At 57.4% G+C, this 17485-nt stretch overlaps 5 protein-coding genes across 5 annotated transcripts; 3 read left to right on the forward strand and 2 right to left on the reverse strand.

Annotated features, from left to right (window-relative positions):
- Positions 1 to 2319: 2319 nt before the first annotated feature.
- B0T15DRAFT_148625 (uncharacterized protein) lies at positions 2320 to 4036 on the forward strand. Its single transcript, XM_062861957.1, has 3 exons — positions 2320 to 2445; positions 2512 to 3131; positions 3256 to 4036. Coding segments are annotated over exons 1-3 (1194 nt in total). The 5' UTR covers positions 2320 to 2443; the 3' UTR covers positions 3828 to 4036.
- Positions 4037 to 6142, reverse strand: B0T15DRAFT_148626 (methyltransferase-domain-containing protein). Its single transcript, XM_062861958.1, has one exon. It carries the CDS (start codon positions 5944 to 5946, stop codon positions 4246 to 4248), a length of 1701 nt encoding a protein of 566 aa, XP_062722427.1. The 5' UTR covers positions 5947 to 6142; the 3' UTR covers positions 4037 to 4245.
- Positions 6143 to 7731: 1589 nt separating this feature from the next.
- B0T15DRAFT_148681 (fungal transcriptional regulatory-like protein) lies at positions 7732 to 11703 on the forward strand. The gene is made up of 6 exons (XM_062861959.1): positions 7732 to 8295; positions 8366 to 9388; positions 9447 to 10038; positions 10095 to 10157; positions 10217 to 10952; positions 11059 to 11703. Exons 1-6 carry the CDS (start codon positions 8130 to 8132, stop codon positions 11452 to 11454), a joined length of 2976 nt encoding a protein of 991 aa, XP_062722428.1. The 5' UTR covers positions 7732 to 8129; the 3' UTR covers positions 11455 to 11703.
- B0T15DRAFT_527864 (nucleophile aminohydrolase) lies at positions 11609 to 12983 on the reverse strand. The gene is made up of 4 exons (XM_062868998.1): positions 12761 to 12983; positions 12669 to 12681; positions 12025 to 12550; positions 11609 to 11927 (listed from the first exon to the last, which is right to left on the reverse strand). The coding sequence occupies exons 1-4, from the start codon at positions 12783 to 12785 to the stop codon at positions 11754 to 11756; spliced, it is 738 nt and encodes a 245-aa protein (XP_062722429.1). The 5' UTR covers positions 12786 to 12983; the 3' UTR covers positions 11609 to 11753.
- A 117-nt stretch (positions 12984 to 13100) lies between these two features.
- On the forward strand, positions 13101 to 16688 carry B0T15DRAFT_148733 (Spc98 family-domain-containing protein). The gene is made up of 3 exons (XM_062861960.1): positions 13101 to 13661; positions 13727 to 15714; positions 15797 to 16688. Exons 1-3 carry the CDS (start codon positions 13289 to 13291, stop codon positions 16268 to 16270), a joined length of 2835 nt encoding a protein of 944 aa, XP_062722430.1. The 5' UTR covers positions 13101 to 13288; the 3' UTR covers positions 16271 to 16688.
- Positions 16689 to 17485: the final 797 nt, after the last annotated feature.

The raw sequence follows: 17485 nt of genomic DNA on the forward strand, positions 1-17485 counted from the left end.
ATCCGCATCAGATTCTGAAGCTGATTAGGACTGACTGTACCGGCGCCGTCAAGGAAGTTCTGTGCCACGCTCCCTCTTCAATTGAATGTGTTGCCAGAGCAGGGCACCGAATGGGTTCAAGGAGGAAAAAAAATAAGTGGCTGTTCACTGAAATTTGAATGGTGTATGGCACCAGGTGTGGCCGGGCAGTTCGGTTGAGGTCCGCAGCGTCTGGTTCCAGGATGGTGCGCGGAGACTGACAGGAGCGAGGTGATAGGCCGCCTTGCTCCCAGTATTCTCTATCACGAAACCGTGGTTGATAGAGCAAAGATAATTCGCTGTTCGATAGCCTCGTCGTGGAGTACGCCTTGTAGAGTCTGTGATTGCTGGCTTAAGGCGTTTGTTGCTGGTTCCTTAGGTCCGCTGAGTTTGTTCAATATGGTCGATACGTTGGTAAGGGGCAGCTTGAGAAATTCGGCATGCGTGAGACCACAGAACTGAAGATATCAAATCCAATAATGACTAACAGTATGGGTCTGGCTCACGGTTCATACTTGGTGCTGGGTTGAAGACGGAATACTACAATATGCATCGGAGCAAGCAGAGCCGCACCCCAAGCCGCGACCCTATCAACTTCTGGGCAGCTGCTGTTAGGCGTTAGTGGGTACAGCACGCCTGTTTGAATGAGGCAAGAAAGACTGTGAATGCACGAACAGGCCCACTGTCGTGTGCTAACATTTATTAACTCAGGAGGGGGGTGGACTGTGCTTAGTCGTGTTGCCATTCAAACGGAAGCACCAGGTTCGCGGGGTAATACGGAGTAAGCCATTGCTCTTCCTGACGTCACTCACAAGAAGCTCCGGACCCGGGCCATCTATTGTGGGTTCGCGTCATCAGCCCCGAACAGCACAAGAGTCAAAGGTAGGGCAGAAATGCCTTTGCTAGAGCAGATCTGCGCCAGAAGAGCAACGAAAATATTCGTATGTTCCCCGACAGTTTAGGCAAGAGCTGGAGATCAACCTAAGATCAGATCACAAATAGTTGTTAAGGCTCAACGGAGAAGGCTGAAGCACCGTCCCGCCCAATGCCGGGCAAGAGTATGGAGCCGAGCTGGGACGACAGAAGGTGGGCACGTTTGCGATGATGGACGCGAAAATTGCCTTCATCCACAATGGGCTCAGGTGCGTAAAGAGAGAGCTGCAGTTGTCTCACCTGTTAATATCGCGTGCAGCCTCTGACTTGCCTAGCTGCAGTGCAAGCTGCTGCACACTGCAGGTTGTTACTGCACCAAGCCGCTGCTGGGCAGCACACAGGTGCCCTTGCTCGGGAGAGACCGGTCAAGTTCCGGCCCGGTCATCGTCGAGACATCTCCGCTGAATGGAATGTCGAGAAGTTAACACTCTTCTCCCGGGACCTTGAGTCGTTTCATTTAATGTCCCTCTCTTCCTTTGTTCCTTCCTTCCCTCTGTTCTTTGTCCTTCTTTCCTCTTTTCCTCTTTTCCACTTTTCCTTTTTGCTGGTTTCTAGATCCGATTCTATTTGCCAGAGGTCGTTGTTAAGCTGTCAAGCTGTCGGGGTGAGGGAACTTGGCAGCATCTTCTTCTCAACCATAGGTGGCTACCCAGCGTCCGGTTGCCTGCGTCTACAATATGGGGTACAGTATGTGCCTAATAAATCTATGTGAATCTGATTCGGCGGCGAGGCACAGTACTCCCGTTTGTATTCGGGTACATTACGCAGCGTATCGCCATTCAGAAAAACGCCCCTTCGCATCAAGATGCAAGATGCCTAGGATAGGCATCTTTCGCGACTGCCCTGTCTACCGTGGCGTTGATTCGTCATTCACGGACTGCCTGCACATATTACCCCTGGCTTACACACCTCTTCGGCCGTCTTCCAGAGTGTTCTATCTCAAAAGATCCGGAAGGACATAAATACCTCGAGCTGAATGCAGGTGCACATTTGGGTTGGTGCTGCTGTTGAAATTCGAGTTGTTGGAGTGTGCAAACTGAACAGCATCCAAATCTGACCCGTTGTCAACATTGTACTGTACACCAAAGTGCCCCACATCCCGGCATCCCCGCGGTCTTGTAAGCTTTCAGCTTCAACTGCACTGGACGAGCAAGAAATATTACACTAGGGTCCTGATCAGCGGTGGCCCAGGCCCAACCGAGCTCAGGTAGCAGCCCGCGGCGCTTGTCGGCCCCGCTGGCCATCTTCCACCGCGTCCGGAGCTGTTTCCATCTCTTCGGAGCCCCGCGTTCGTCAGACGTCACAAGGCCACACCATACAGTAGCAACTGCCTGCCCTACTCATCACTAGCCTCTGTTTGCGAAGGGACACGGTGAAGCGCCCCCTTTGCCTTTGTTCTTCTTCCTATTCACTCGTACCTGCCTCACCTCTGTCTGGGTCTAGTGAGACCCGACCGGCACGTTCCCTTGATCCTGAGTTCCGAAACCACAAAATGTAAGTTCGGCATGGGACTCCCGATGTAGGATTCATGCCGTCGCACGGAATACTTACCGGTCTCAGGCGTATTACACTTTCCATCACCAACTCGGAGCCCCAGAGCGATGAGCAGGACCTCCTCTCGCTCGAGGTCTACCCGGAGATGACAATAGAGACGCTACGCAGCTCCATACAAGCCGAAACAACACACCACCCTAGCGCTCAGCACCTCTACCACAATGGTCAGCTCCTAACCGACAACTCCAAGACTCTGGCGGAGCTAGGTGTGACGGACGGTGACATGCTCGCGCTCCATGTCCGCGACATGCGGGGCAACACGGCCGTTCCGGCGGCAGGGAGGCAGCAGGCCGCCCAAGGCGGGCCACGTAGCGCCCAGCGACCGCCCGCCGAACAAGACCCAGAAGTGATCCGGCTGCAGATTCTCGGCGATCCGAACCTCCGGGGCGAGCTGGCCCGGTCGAGGCCGGACCTGGTGGCTTCGCTCGAAGACCCGCAGGCGTTCGCGCGTCTGTTTGCGGACAGCCTCAACAGGGAGCGGAGGGAGCGTGAAGAACGCCATCGCCAGATCCAGATGCTCAATGCCGACCCGTTTGACCCGGAAGCGCAGGCCAAGATATTGGAGATCATCCGCCAGGATCAGGTCATGGAGAACCTGCAGAACGCTATGGAGCACAATCCCGAAGGTAACACCGCAACCTGACACAGCGTCGCTTGTCTGGAGCATGTGCTAACCGTATCCCCGCCCCAGTTTTCGGCACCGTGCACATGCTCTATCTTGAAGTCGAGGTTAACGGGTACAAGATGAAGGCGCTGGTGGACTCGGGCGCGCAAGCAACCATCATGAGCCCGCAGTGCGCCGAGGCCTGCGGCATCATGCGCCTGGTCGACAGGCGCTTCGCCGGTGTCGCACGGGGTGTCGGCACCGCCAACATCATCGGCCGCGTGCACTCGGCGCAGATGAAGATTGGCCCGCTCTTCCTGCCGTGCAGCTTCACGGTCATGGAGGGCAAGCAGGTGGAGTTGCTCCTGGGCCTCGACATGCTGAAGCGCCATCAAGCCTGCATCGATCTCGCCAAAGACAAGCTGGTCATCCAGGGCATCGAGGTGCCATTCCTTGGTCCGGCCGACATTCCGAAGGACAGCGAAGCCGCGATTCAGGAGGAGCCGACCGTGCCAGGTCCCGCCGGGACCACCATCGGACAGCGCTCCGGCGCAGTGCATGCACCGGGAGTGGCACCAGCGCAACCCCCTCAGGCCCGAGCCGGCCCAAGCACGCAGCAGAGGGCTCCAGCTCCGCCAGGACCGAATTTCCCAAGAGAACACATCGAACAGCTCATGGCGCTCGGGGCATCCGAGCAGAGAGCAATCCAGGCACTTGAGGCAACTGGCGGGAATGTCGAGTATGCTGCCAGCTTGATCTTCCAGGATTGATCGGCGGACACTTTTGCTTTCCCAGAGTGGTTTGGGACAATGTTTAACGGGTTGCGATTTTTGGGCGGAAAGGGGGATATAAAGGGTTCTAGGCGCAAAAAGAGGCTTCTGCATGGCATGCTGGACCATATGTCAAACAAACAAACTTGGCTGTTGCTGGGAGCTCTGGGCACAAAAGAGCGGATGGATCATGGAACCAGTATGCAGGGCGGTCCCTTTTTAAGGAAGCATCATGCGAAACTGGGAACAGCGCATGGGGCTTAGAGCTGGCCGTCATTTCTTTTTGTTCCCATGTTGATCCGTCGTGATCCTACCGTCCAACGTCCCTGATCTTTGAGCCGCGACAAAGCAGATACTTCTGAAAGATTACCGTATCTTATACACACAAGGCTTCAGCACCGCGGCCTCATTAACCGCCTCATCCTCGTCATCACCGATGAACTTCTTCTTCGGTCCTCCCTGATCCCTCTTCCCCTTCCAACCATGCCGCTGACTCTGATCTTGACCCTGTTCTTTATCCTCAACGGCGCACTTCCCCTTCACAGCGGGCGCCGCTTTGACAAAGTGCATACGCACAAACATCTTGTTGCGCATGTCCACCGCGTTCTCCCCCAGGTCCCGATTCAGCAGGAAGCCCCTCTTGCGCAACGCCTCCAGAAAGGCTGAGATGTCCGTTTCCTGCTGCTGCTTTGCGACACCGTCGACCTGCACCGCCAACTCCGCTGCGAGCTCCGCCTCGTCCTCCTCGTCTGCCCTTTTGCCCTTAGAGGCTGCTGCCCCTTTCTTGCGGTTGCCGACGCTGTGGGCTACCACTCCGCTTTTCTTCTTGGTGCTGAGCGCCGGGTTCGTGAACCGGCTCTTGATCTCGGCCACCCAGAGCTCCCCTCTCCAGCGCAACACGCGGTAGGCTTCCTCGACGAAGTCGATCCAGTTGGTGCCCATAAGCGCGAGGCAGAAGATGGCCACGTCGACGGAGCCGTCGGGCAGCGGGAGGTTGGCGATGTCGGCGCGCGTGACCAGCGGGGAGCCGCCAGTCTGCAAGTCGAAGCTGCGGATGTCGAGTTTCAGTTTGGATTGGAGCGGCTGCAGCGCGGTCGCGAGCTTGGCGTCGCCACAGCCTAGGTCGGCGATGGTGCAGGTCTTGGAGCCGGGGGCCTTGGGTAGCGGGAGCTGCGACGGGGCGGGCGCCTGGTCGCGGTTGCGTGGTGGGAAGCGCACCTTGGCGCGGCTCTTGATGTCGGCGATGTACCCGTCTACGGGGTTCTCGGGCCAAACGTCCACTTGTCGGCGGAAGCCCTCGTGGTATTCGGTGAACATCTCGGGCGATTCCAGGAAGAGCTGGTAGGCTTCGGTCGACGGACGGGTGTAGAGAGTCTCGTTGAGGTGACGGAAGCGGGCAGAGATGAGCTTCTCGCGCATGGAGGCTTGGAGGGGTGTGAGTTTGGCCGGAGCTGGCGCGGGAGGTGCTGGTGGAGGTGCCGTCTCAGCCGTACGTGCCTTGTCCGTGGACCGTTGATGTTGTCCTTGCCGCTTGGCATCATCTCCTGTGCGTTTCGTCTTCTTGTTCTTCTCCTCGGCCCTCTCGTTCACGACGGCCTGGGCAGCCTCCGGAGCATCTTCAACTTCTTCCTCATCGTCGATGCCGTTCCATTCATCCTTCTCGGCAGGCTCAGAGACGGCGGCTAAGGAAGCTTGCTCTTGCTTTCTCTTCTCCTTCTTTCTCTGTTTCTTCTCAAACTTGTCACTGGCCTGCTTCTGCTGCCCTTCGCTCCCCAATTGGGCAGAGCTGGCCGTGCCTACTGCTGCACTCGCCGGGGCTCTAGACTCGTGCTCCCTCTTTTGGCGTTTGTGGTCCTTCTTCGACTGGGCCTGGTCCGCCGGTGCAGATGGTTTCTTGTGTTCAATGACCTTCTCCCACAGATCTGCGAAATTCGCAGCTGTCACGTTCTCTGTGTTCCCTTGTCTCTTTCGCTTCCTTGAAGGCTTCGGCGCCGAAGCGGTAGTTGCGCGTTCCGTCTCAACCTTTAGTTTCTCGGCCGAGATACTGAGGCCCTTCACTGGAAACATTGCGATGGTTGCTGGTTGCCGCCAGAGTATCACAACACCGTTGTTTTTGTTGTTGTTGTTGTACTGTTATGCGGTGTCAAAGCTCAGGTTCGTCGCAGGTTGCATCAAGTCTCGACACAAAAAAATGAGCGGGGCACCTTGTCTGGCCTTATCGGGCCCCTGCCTTAACTACGGTATTTGGAGGGCTTCTCGGGAGGTGTTCCGGGCCCGGGACGCGGAGAGCTCACAGCGAACATTAGCTCTACATATCCAATACTATTGTGCGTGTGCTATACGGCGTGTGGTACAGTATTCTGCGGTGGGAATCAAGAGAATGTCTAATACGAACGCATGTTTATTAGCGATAGCTGCAGACATCGATAGGTAGAGAAGATTTTGATCTACGTAGGTGCATGGAGGCTCCATGCCCAGATTCTGGTGTTTCCCCGGGCCATTGGGCTCGTCCAGAGTCAGATTTCGGCACAGGAACAGTACGGAATACGTACCTTATTTGTTTACTAATACTACTAGTAGTCTACATCACTCCATGCCTCAAGCAAGAGACTTTGTACCTTAGGTTCTTCTCTCGAAAACTGCCTTCGACATGCACAAGGCAGCCTTTCGCGGCTTTAATTCCGCCCTCAACCACGATGTAACTTCTAGATGGCTTCGATGCATGATGTCCCGCTGCCGTGCCATACAGCAGCAGCACCACACCTGCATATTGTGACTCTGTCTTTACGCACCTAACGTTGGTCCGGCTTCACGAAACAACGCGCAGTTTCTCATACTCCAAATCAGCAAGGTTGTGCCAGGAAGAGATGGGATCCTCATAGACCTTGGTTAGCTTTCTTATAAGTGAGTACGCTCTCTTCGTGCAACGCATGCCGCCTTGTCCGAATCCATTTCAATTGCACCGCATTTAGTAGTATCATCCGTACTAGTGTCCCGTCGGCTTCATCGCGGACCTCCCGCTGAGGGCACAAGCTGATGACAAGCCACGGGTTGCATTCGGTCGCCGTGCCGCCCGACGGCAGCATTGGAAGACATCTCGAAGTCGGCTCTGGAGCACCCCGAGTGGACTAAATTATAAGGTAGGTACTAGTACTTAGGTAGGTTGTCTGCCGTTGCGGCTGTCGCTCGACGGGCAGACCGAGGCGGGAGGGGCCATCCGAGAGTGGGGTGGGGTTCAGCTCGCTCCCCGCACAGCTCCCCGCCCTGCTGCACATCACTGCAGTGGCGGACAGCCAGAGCACGCGGACAGGTTCCAGTTGCAACCCACACCTCACACACCCTGCGGGAGCACGGCGAAGTTCTAGCCCCTGAAGGCTTTTGGACGATTTTCCACACGGCGCCGTTCTCCTGCTTAGGCCCAACGCTCGATGCTGCGTTGCTTGGGTCGTCCATCCAGCAATACGACCTCGCCGTGGCAAGCGACAGTCTAAAACTGTTTAGCTCTGCCGCTGGCTGTAGACTGCCGATCTGTCCTCACACACGACGGAATCTCCCACGATCGACAGTGATCCATGCATGACGGGAGTTCGTTCAACACCGCCACGCCTCGACATCCGCACAATCACCATCCCTTTAGGCCGGGAGACTTCTCTTTTGGTCGGGCTATTGTATACAACGACGGGGATCCTGAAGCAGCCATTGACAGCCCCCTTGGTATTTTCTCGCCTTCATGAAGATTATTTATACGTCTTATATCGCCCGACTACCCTGCCTGAACCGGTCTAGCAGCTCTAGCTAGCTTGTGCTGTTGCTGCTGTCTTGCTGCACCCTCCTTTCAGACTCTCGAAGCTGTCACTCGCCCAAGTTCCGAGGGGACTCGTTGGCCGTGAGCATTTATCCTGTCACACAAGACCAGTCTCACTCTTGGTCATCGACGACAAGGTGTCTCACGAACAGAGCGCACTGGATCCGCCCCCTCCTCTCCACCTCCCGGTCCGGCACACCACTGGCGCTGTTATTCACCCGTAGCCCTTCTAGCCTACTGGTGACATCGGGTTGCGCCACACCGGAAGGAGCCGTCACCGAGAGCCTTTCACCATATCCTCCGCTGCTGGCTCTCATATGCTCATGTAAAGGCCGCCTCGTGGCGCCCTTTGGTTCAGCGTCGACGGAAGCACTTAATTCTTCCCCCATTTTTCCAAGACAGATTCTTCGACAGATAATCTTGTAACCATTTGTAGCTCGCCGTCATGGCTTCGGTCGAGTCTCCACCAAATACTGGCTCTGTTGAAGAGCCGGGGCCCGCTGGGTCTCCCCCTTCGGCACCTTCTGGCAGCAAAGGAGACGAACCGCAGCCACCACCTGCGCCGCCCAAGAGAGCAAAGGTGATGAGGAGGACGAAGACCGGGTGTCTCAGTGAGTTTCTTCGGTCCATATGTGTTCTTCCCCGGTCGGACCACTTATGTTAACGCTACTTGTGCCTTAGCCTGCCGGAGGCGGCGAATCAAGTGTGATGAAGGCAAGCCGACGTGCAACAATTGCATCAAGTCCAAGAGAGAATGCGACGGGTACAGCAAGCGGCTCACTTTCAAGGAGCCATTAAGCTCGTTCCCTTCCGGCTCCTTTTCACATCCTACTTATCAGCGGCAAATCCAACAAGAGCTCATCAACGCCCAGATCGCCGCGGCGCAAACCAAAGCGGCGTCGTCACAGGCACCGCTCCCCGTCATCGCCCCCAAACCTCCGCCGGCAGACTTCTCCGGCGCCGGGCCGATACACTTCGGACAAGTGTATGGCGGCAGCGTTAACCCTTCGGCCAGCGGAGCGCCCGCCTTCAACTTACCACAGCAGCTGCCAAGTCCCCCGCTCCTCGGCTCAGACCCTGGCCCGTTCCCTGATCCTCCTCCGCTTGTACCGGTGCATGCGGAGCCATCCAACCATCCGACCTTCTCGGGAGCCCCTTCCGGGTTCCAGGAGCTCCCGCACGATCCCAGCTCAGTTGGTGTCCCACCTGCGTTCATCAGCGGACATCACGTACCCCTCTCGACCACCAATCATTCGCTGGTTTACCCTGAGAGCGGCGACGTCACGCTGGATCGATCGGCCCATGCGGATAATGGTGGCTGTGATGGCTATGTTGGCTATTGGGACTCGGATGATGAAGCGTCCATGGCCGAATCGGACGACGACGCGGTCACGAAGCATCATCTCGTCCATCTCGAAGCGAATGACCTCGGTATCCAGGTAGCGAGGCGCCTAGAACCACATCACGATGTATACGGGGTGCGTATCAGGTCGTTCGCCGGCTTGGCCGACCAGAACATCCTCGACACGTACTACCCATCCTCCTCCAACTCGCCTCTGAACGACTCCCAAACGGCGGCCGTCTTCTGGTACTTTGTCAACGTCACGGGCAAGAGCATGTCCCTGTACGAGAGGCACCCGTTCGATCCCACGCCGCTGTTCGAAGGCCAGCCCGTTCCCAAGCAGCGCCGGCACATATGGACCTGTTCGTGCCACAGCCCACACTTAGTTGCATCATGAAGGTGCTAATGCTCTGTAACCAGACACCTTCCCCATCATGGCTTTTAATCATCCGGCCCTGATGCAGGCGATGCTTGCCTTGGGCAGCTTGCAGATGGCCAAGCTCCAGGGGCTGCCGCCCACGGCGGCCATGAAGCATTACCATCTGAGCTTGCGAAGGATCGCAAAGAACTACCAGAGCGTCAACCGGCGTACGCAACCGGCGACTCTGGCCGCCACGCTGTTGCTCGGCTTCTACGAGGTGTGGAACTCGGATCACGACAAATGGTGCAAACACATGTGGGGAGCCCGCGCCGTGATCAAGGATATCCCGTTCGCCCAGATGACGCGGGAAGTGCTTGCGTATCGCCAGCGGCAAAAGGAGCTGGAGGTGCTGGCCCACCAGTGCAACGACTTCTGCTTCGCCTCGCACGGAGACCTCAGCCGCCAAAACCCGGATGCGGTCGACACGGAGCTGCTTTACCAGATCACTGGCCAGAGGGTCGACTACAGCACCGGCCGGCCGGCCCGCCTCACGGAACGCGACGTTGAGACATACGACCAGTTGCGAGACCTCTATTGGTGGTATTGCAAGATGGACGTCTACCAGAGTTTTCTTGGTGGCACTCGGCTTCAGTACGTGGCGTGCGGTCCCGACTTATGCAAGGAAGCTTGTGCTGACAGACGCTTAGGATGGAATACCAGCAGTGGACGCAGTGCGTGCCGCGGGGCCAATGCGGCAAGATAGATTCGATGTAAGTTGTGAGACTCCGCAGAAGGTCCTTTTGACACCTCACTCATTCCAGTCGCACAGTTATGGCACTTTCGACCATCTTATGCTGCTGCTAGGAAGGCTAGCCAACTTCTCGTCGAAGGATCTGGCCCGGAAACGCAGGGCAAGGAAAGCTCAAGCTCCCCCGCCTGGTCAAGGGCCACCTGGTCAGGGCCACGGACAGGGAGGAGGGCCAGGACAGCAACAACAGCCACAACAACAAGGACCGGGAATGGGTCGGGGACAGTCGCCCGGACCCTCGTTCCCAGGCCTGATGCCAACCTCGGGCCGTGTCACCGTGCCGAGGGGCTTTAGCCCGCCGCGAGACGTGCCATCGCCGTCCAGTGACTCGGGCGAAGAAGTGGACTTTGATGCGTCCACTGCGAAGGCAATGCAGGAGTGGGAGGAGATCCGACAGGCCTTTGACGTGTTCCGGTCCCGTCTGGGCCCGGACTTTGAGCCCATGGGACCGGATTTCGCGCAGCCCGAGATGACGCCCTTCGGCGCGGCCCTGATGTACCGCACCTACAGCATCGCGGGCATCTGGATGAACTACTACATGGGCCTCGTCGTCCTGCATCGGGCCCACCCTTCGATGCCGCCCGTCGCCGTGGTGGCCGCGGGCATGGCGGCGCAGCAGACGGGCAGATGGGCGAACGAGATCGCTCGCATCGCCGCCGGCCTGCACGAGGACACCACGCACGTGGCCGCCATTAGCACGCTGGTCGGCGCCGCCTTCATTGAGAGCTGCTTCCCGCTGTTTGTGGCCGGCGTCCAGGTATGCCGACTCTTATCCCACCACACCTTCCCCCTTTTCTTCCCCGGATCCTTTCTTTCCCTCGCCTGCCTTACTAACCCTACCCCCCCCACCTAAAACTTCACAGTTCCGCGACATCCAACAACGACACTGGACCGTCCGGCGGCTGCGCGACATCGCCCGCCTCACGGGCTGGCAGTCAGCCCGGCAAATCGCCGAGGGCTGCGAGTCCGGGTGGAACAAGGCCGCCGAGATGGGGCGCGGGCCCCCCTATTACAGCCCTCCCGAGCTGGGCCCGCTGTTCCAATCGGAGTCGGTGTGGAACCGGCCGCGGCGCATCGATCTCCGCATCCAGGAGCTCGAGGCCCAGGTCGTCGGCGAGAACCGGCTTGTGTTGGCGCAGTCCGAGCAGGCGCACTATGCGCTGGGTCTGTTGAGTGTCGAGCAGGACTTGGAGACGTTGCAGATTGATGATGATGCAGAAGGGGAGCAGAGCCAGGAACCGGCGGGTGTACTTGGGTAGGGGCAATGTCCATTGCTTGTATTGGAACTGGCACCTCAGTTGATGATATCCCGTGCCTTTTCTTGGGTTCGATTTTCAGGGTCTTGGAGTAGGGTTCTGGTCTGGAAGACACATCGTCATCTTGAATCAAATAAGGATGACCGCAAGCGACGCTTGTTCAACTTTGGTTGTCTATTGCCTCAGCTGCTCCACATCATCACTCTGCCGTGTAGAATGCAGATTGAACCAGGGTGCTAAACCCCATTTCGTTGTCGTGTTTTCCTACATACACTCCTTCTCCCCGCCAATCACCCGAGTGTCTAATTGGCCGGCAGCCTCTCTACAACGGCGGCCATCTCCTCGTCCGTGTATATTCTGAAGCCGCGGTCCTTGGTAACGCTGGCCAATTGCACATTCTTGGAATCGAGCTTCTCCTCCATGACCTGCTTGAGGGTCTTGAGCACGAGCGTTTCGGCGTCGGCGATGGTGAGGGACTGGATAGGAGGGGTAGTAGGCGAGTTAGCACGAGGACCTCATACATAGCCTGGAATCGAGACAAGAGGAAAAAAAGAAAAGTGGGCTGTGCCTCACCTTGTGATACTCGTTCTGCAGCTCGGCCTGGGCGCCCTCGCTCCCGCTCCCGATCGCCTTGGCATCATAACGGTAAAACGTCCCCGACGGCTCGGCATGGTACAGCGACGGCCCGTCCTCGTCGTAGCCGGCGATCAGCAGCGCCACGCCGAAGGGGCGGCTCATGATGCTCTCCTCGCCGTCGGCCGACTCGCCGAACCGCAGCGCCAGGTCGCAGATGGCCTGCGTGCAGCTCTCGACGCGCAGCTTCTCGTTGTAGTTGAAGGCGTGCGACTGGCACTCGACGCGGGCGTGCTCCACCATCGACCGCGCGTCGGCCTGCAAGCCCGACATGGCGCACCCGATGTGCCGGTCGATCTCGACGATCTTCTCGACCGACGACGTCTCGAGCAGCGGCGACGTCACCCGCTTCTCCACGCCCAGGATCACGCCTTCTGACGTCGCCACGCCGATGGCCGTCGAGCCGAGCTTGATTGCTTCGAGCGAGTACTCGACTTGGAAGAGGCGCCCTTCGGGGGAGAAGGTGCTGCAAGGTTGTTCAGTTAGTTTTAGGTCGTATGTCTCGCAAAAGTGAGGGGGCAGTGGCGATCTCTCCTGTGGTGAGGGGGGGGGCTGCGGAAGGGAGGAGAGAGGTGGTAGCCTACTTGATGCCCCGGTCTGGACAATGCAAGTGTTAGCTGTGTTCGTTTGCACACTGCGATGCGATGCAACAAAAGAGCTTCCCCGCCAGACTTACCATATTCTGATCTTGCCATAAACATCTTGACGGTGTTGTGGGGTGACGAGTTATCTACTGTCTTATACCAGGAATGCGCTTCGGCGGCTTGGTGTCAGGGTAAATCGGCAAGATCACAGTGTCGCGGGGCAGTTGACGGGGAGGTCTGGAATGGTGGAGGTGAGGCTGGCTTGCATCAGCAGCTGAAGCTCCAGGCACGAAGGGCTACGAAGCTCGCGTCTCCACGGCCCGACAGGCGACCAACGAACGGACCTTGTAGCGCCCCCTGTCGGTGCTTTCCTGCTCACCCCACATTCCCAGAGCACGCTAGTCCGGAAGAAGCAAAGCGTCCGCCGTCAACTGTCGCGCTCCCTTCGATCGCGCCTTTTGTTGGGCTGGAAGCTCCCGCGTCTTAATTGCTGTTAACCACTTTCAACATCCGAATTCCGGGGGATCCAACGACGGCGCATTTCCAACAATAGCGACGCCGCAACACATGCCCCTGAGCGCGACAAGGGCTGGGCTTCACCAATGTAGACAGCGACAACAATGTCCTCGGCCGCCAGACCGTCTTCATACGCCGAAAAGCGAAGCAGTGGTGTCGCAGGCTTGGGAGACCGGGGCTCCACGGGCTCGGGAGGCTCTGCCTCGTCGCGGCCCCGCATGTCGGACGGCCGCTATGCCGACTCGGCGCACAAGCGGTCCGCCTCGGGCTATCCGAACCCGCGCTCGACGAGCAGCTCCTTTGAGGAGCGCCGCACAGAGAAGGTGCAGGTGACCACGAGGGAAACCTTCATAAACCGGACGAGGAGCCCGCCGCGCCGCAGCGCAGCCGGCGAGAAGAGCAGGACCGCCGATGGACCCAAGAGGCGAGGCTCGGAGCCGAGGCCAAGGGAAGCCCGGCAAGAGACGCCTGTCCCAGGTATGCTCGGGTGTCGCCCAAAGCGCATCAAGACGGCTTTTCGTGCTAAAACTAGAGAAACAAAGAGAAACCCCCGCCAGCGCCATGGGAACCTGAGGCGACACTGTTGCCACACACCACGGCACCCCTGGCATGCCGCATATCGATCCCTCCGCTTGCCTCTTCCGCGCCCCCGGCTCTGCATCCGAAATCCCTACACGAGCTCTCCCTAGCGGCTCAAGAAGCCGTCATCATCGAGGATCTACTCTTTGTGTTCATGGGGTTTGAGGGCCAGTACATTCGATATGCGAAGGGGTACAATCCCTTCGAGGAGCGGGACCGCCTGTCCGGCCCAGAGTATCGCATCTTACCCGGTCTCGACCCGAGCCTACACGACCTCACGCAGTCAATGCTTCGCATGGCCAGCCACTATACCGCCCTCCAGACCTTTGTCGATGTGCAGAGCCGCGACGAATTTGGCTCCGTCAACCACGCCTTGTGTGCCTCGATACGGAAACTCTTGCAGGATTACCTCGTCATGATCGCCCAGCTTGAGACACAATCCCTCACCGACGACTCGTTTACCCTGCATGTGCTGAACGTCCACGTATTGCCGACCAGCCATATGATGTCCCAGGTCTATGCGCTCGCACACGAGCTACTAAAGCGGAATGCGCTGTTGGATGACGAGACAGACGAGTCCAGCGACAGCAACGACGACTTCGACCATATCTTGGAGCAGCTGAGGGAAGGTGGCGAGCTAGTACCGGGGAATATGACAGGGAAGAAGATATGCAAGGGCGGAGTGGTACTCGGGGTGATCACTAAGAGGCTAGAGTCCATGTCGGGAGACCCAGCGGCCCGCGCGCTGCTTACGACCTTGTTGCGGGATGCAAGCCGACCGTACATGACCATGCTGAACGAGTGGCTTCACCACGGGGCCATCAACGACCCGCACTCGGAGTTCCTGATCAAAGAACAGCGCAGCATCCGTCGAGAGCGGTTGGAGCAAGACTACACCGACGAGTACTGGGAGCGGCGATATACGATCAGGGATCACGATGTCCCGCCCCAGCTCGAGGGTGTCAAGGATAAGGTCTTGTTGGCGGGCAAGTACCTGAACGTGGTTCGGGAGTGTGGGGGGGTCGACGTCAGTCTTCAGGTTAAGGATGTGCCGACTTCATTCGACGACAACCGGTTCCTTGACAACGTCAACAACGCCTACGCCCACGCCAATGAGTCGCTGATGCGGCTACTCCTGACGGCGCACGCGCTACCTGCGAGACTGAGGTCCTTGAAGCACTACTTCTTCTTAGATCCTTCCGACTATTTCTCGTACTTCCTTGAGTTGGGGACTTCCGAGCTGCGGAAACCGGTCAAGTCGGTCAACGTCGCCAAGCTGCAATCCTTGCTTGATCTCGTGCTCCGCCAACCCGGCAGCGTGGTGTCGCTGGATCCGTTCAAGGAGGATGTCAAGGTTGAGATGAACGAGATCACTCTGACCAAGTCGCTCCAACGCGTTGTCAACATCACCGGTATCGAGCAAGGAGAGGCTCCGCAATTGGCCACCAACCAGCCACTGGAAGGCGACAAGAACGCTAATGGCTTCACCTCGCTGCAACTCGATTACGCTGTCCCGTTCCCGGTGTCGCTCGTCATCAGCCGCAAAACCGTCTGGCGCTACCAGGCATTATTCCGCTACCTGCTCTCACTGCGCTATCTGGAATCACAGCTATCTACAACCTGGCAGACGCACACGCGCGGTTTCGTGTGGTCCTACAAGTCGTCGGCGCCCAACCTCGAGGTCTGGAAGCGACGGGTCTGGACGCTGCGCGCGCGCATGCTGGTCTTCGTCCAACAGCTGTTGTACTTTTGCACCGCCGAGGTTATCGAACCAAACTGGCAGAGTTTGATGGCGCGTCTGCGCGGAAAAGAAGGTGCCGGCCTGGATGGGGCTTCAAACGATCTGGCCACTGGGGTCACCCGCACCGTCGACGAACTGATGCAAGACCACGTGGATTTCCTCGACACTTGCCTCAAGGAGTGCATGCTAACCAACAGCAAGCTGCTGAGGGTATGTCTCCAGGAGCCTTTCCCCTTTCCCCCTTTTCCCATTTCTCCGCCCCGGGACCGCATGGGCTGACCACGACCTACAGATCCACTCCAAGCTGATGCAAACCTGCACCGTCTTCGCAACCTACACCAACTGGCTCTCGCGCGAGCTCGAAAAGGCCGACCCGGACCTGTCCGGCACCACAAAACCACCCAACATGACAGACGATCAATGGCGGCACTTCCAGTCCATCCGCTCGCAGAAAGGCTCCTCCTCCCATTCCCACCAGTCTCAGGACCCAAACTCCTCAACCGCCGGCCCCACAGCAGCCGGGGAAGGAGGAGGAGGAGGAGGAGGAGGAGGAGGGACAGACGAAGCCCGCATCGCAGAGCTGTTTGATGTGATCCGCAAGTGGGAAACAAACTTCAGCCGGCACCTGCAGATCCTCCTCGACGCGCTCAACCACTACGCCGCGACCGAGACGGTGGTCTTGCTGAGTCTCTGTGCCCGGCTGAGCACGGCGAACCAAGGAACTGAATACGCTGGGCTAAGAAACGAGGAGGATAGTGTTGTGTGAGGCTTTGTATTGGGTGGTCCGGTTTTGAGCGTGCCATTGAGGTCTCCGGATGCTCCGTTCAAGGGCGACTACCATGATTCTGGCGATGGGCGGCTCGCTTGTCATATGGGTATGAGTGGTTAAGGAGGTCCGGTAAATGGCGTTCAGACAGAATTGGTATACTACCTAATGTAGGGTTAGGTAAAATGTCCACTGGCGAGGATGATGGTATGGTATAGGGGACGGAAAACATGCCAAAATCAGGAGGAAGAGCCTCAAATGTCCACCCAGTTCACACAAGCAACTTCGCGAAGGATCCTTTGTACGTAGAGTATGTACAGTACATTATGATGGTAGATCAAGAGCATCCGATCTGGCTCTCCTGGATGTTCAGTTGGGCCAAGGATTTGGCTACCACAGCAAGTCTTTGGTGGTGATCACCATGAGGTATATGGATATATCATATGCCTGTCTCACGATATCATACCCCTCGAACTAAACCCCGGGACTTCTTTTGGTGTTTATATTAGCGCAAGAAAAGATTCAGGTATTTGTCACATACATCGAGGATATATCATCTCGGCGCCTTTTCCTTTCCGTCATCATAGTTAATCAATTGCTTCGATCTCTAACCCAGCCCCCCAGCCCCCCTCCCCCCCCAACACTCTCCACGTTTTCCATCCATCCCAATCTTAAACGCAGCCAGGCCCCAAAGCAATCATCAATCTCCTTCGTCCCATAACCGACCAGGCGTTCGACCCGACCGCAAGTCAATTCCTTATTTAATCCGTCTCCCCCAATAGCCGAGGTATCGCAGCGGCCCATCATCTGGCAACTTCCTATCTGTGACACAACGCAACTCAACCCCATCCTCCTCCGTAACTGATCTCTGGTACCTGTACCGCCAGCTCATGCCTTCCACTTCCCCAAATTTCTCCCCAGGAATCTGCGAGACTTCACAGTTCAAATCGAATAGCCCTTCATATGCTCACCCGGTTCCCGCGGCAAAGAAAGATAAGTGCAAAACGACAGAAATGGGCAAGTGGAAACGTAGCATATAATCAATAACGGAACTAAGAGCAGGAAGTCGAGAAGGTGAGAAAGCCGCGTACGACCGAGTCGACAGACGGAAAACTCATGATGGAGAAAGCCTGTCAAGGTTGCTGTATCACTCTGCCTTGAAATCAATCTTGTCTCATTCTCGCTCAACCTCTCCTCCCGCCGGGGTATAGGATT

This window comes from Chaetomium strumarium (genome assembly GCF_033439665.1).
Source record: "Chaetomium strumarium strain CBS 333.67 chromosome Unknown B0T15scaffold_3, whole genome shotgun sequence".
Lineage (NCBI taxonomy): Eukaryota > Fungi > Ascomycota > Sordariomycetes > Sordariales > Chaetomiaceae > Chaetomium > Chaetomium strumarium.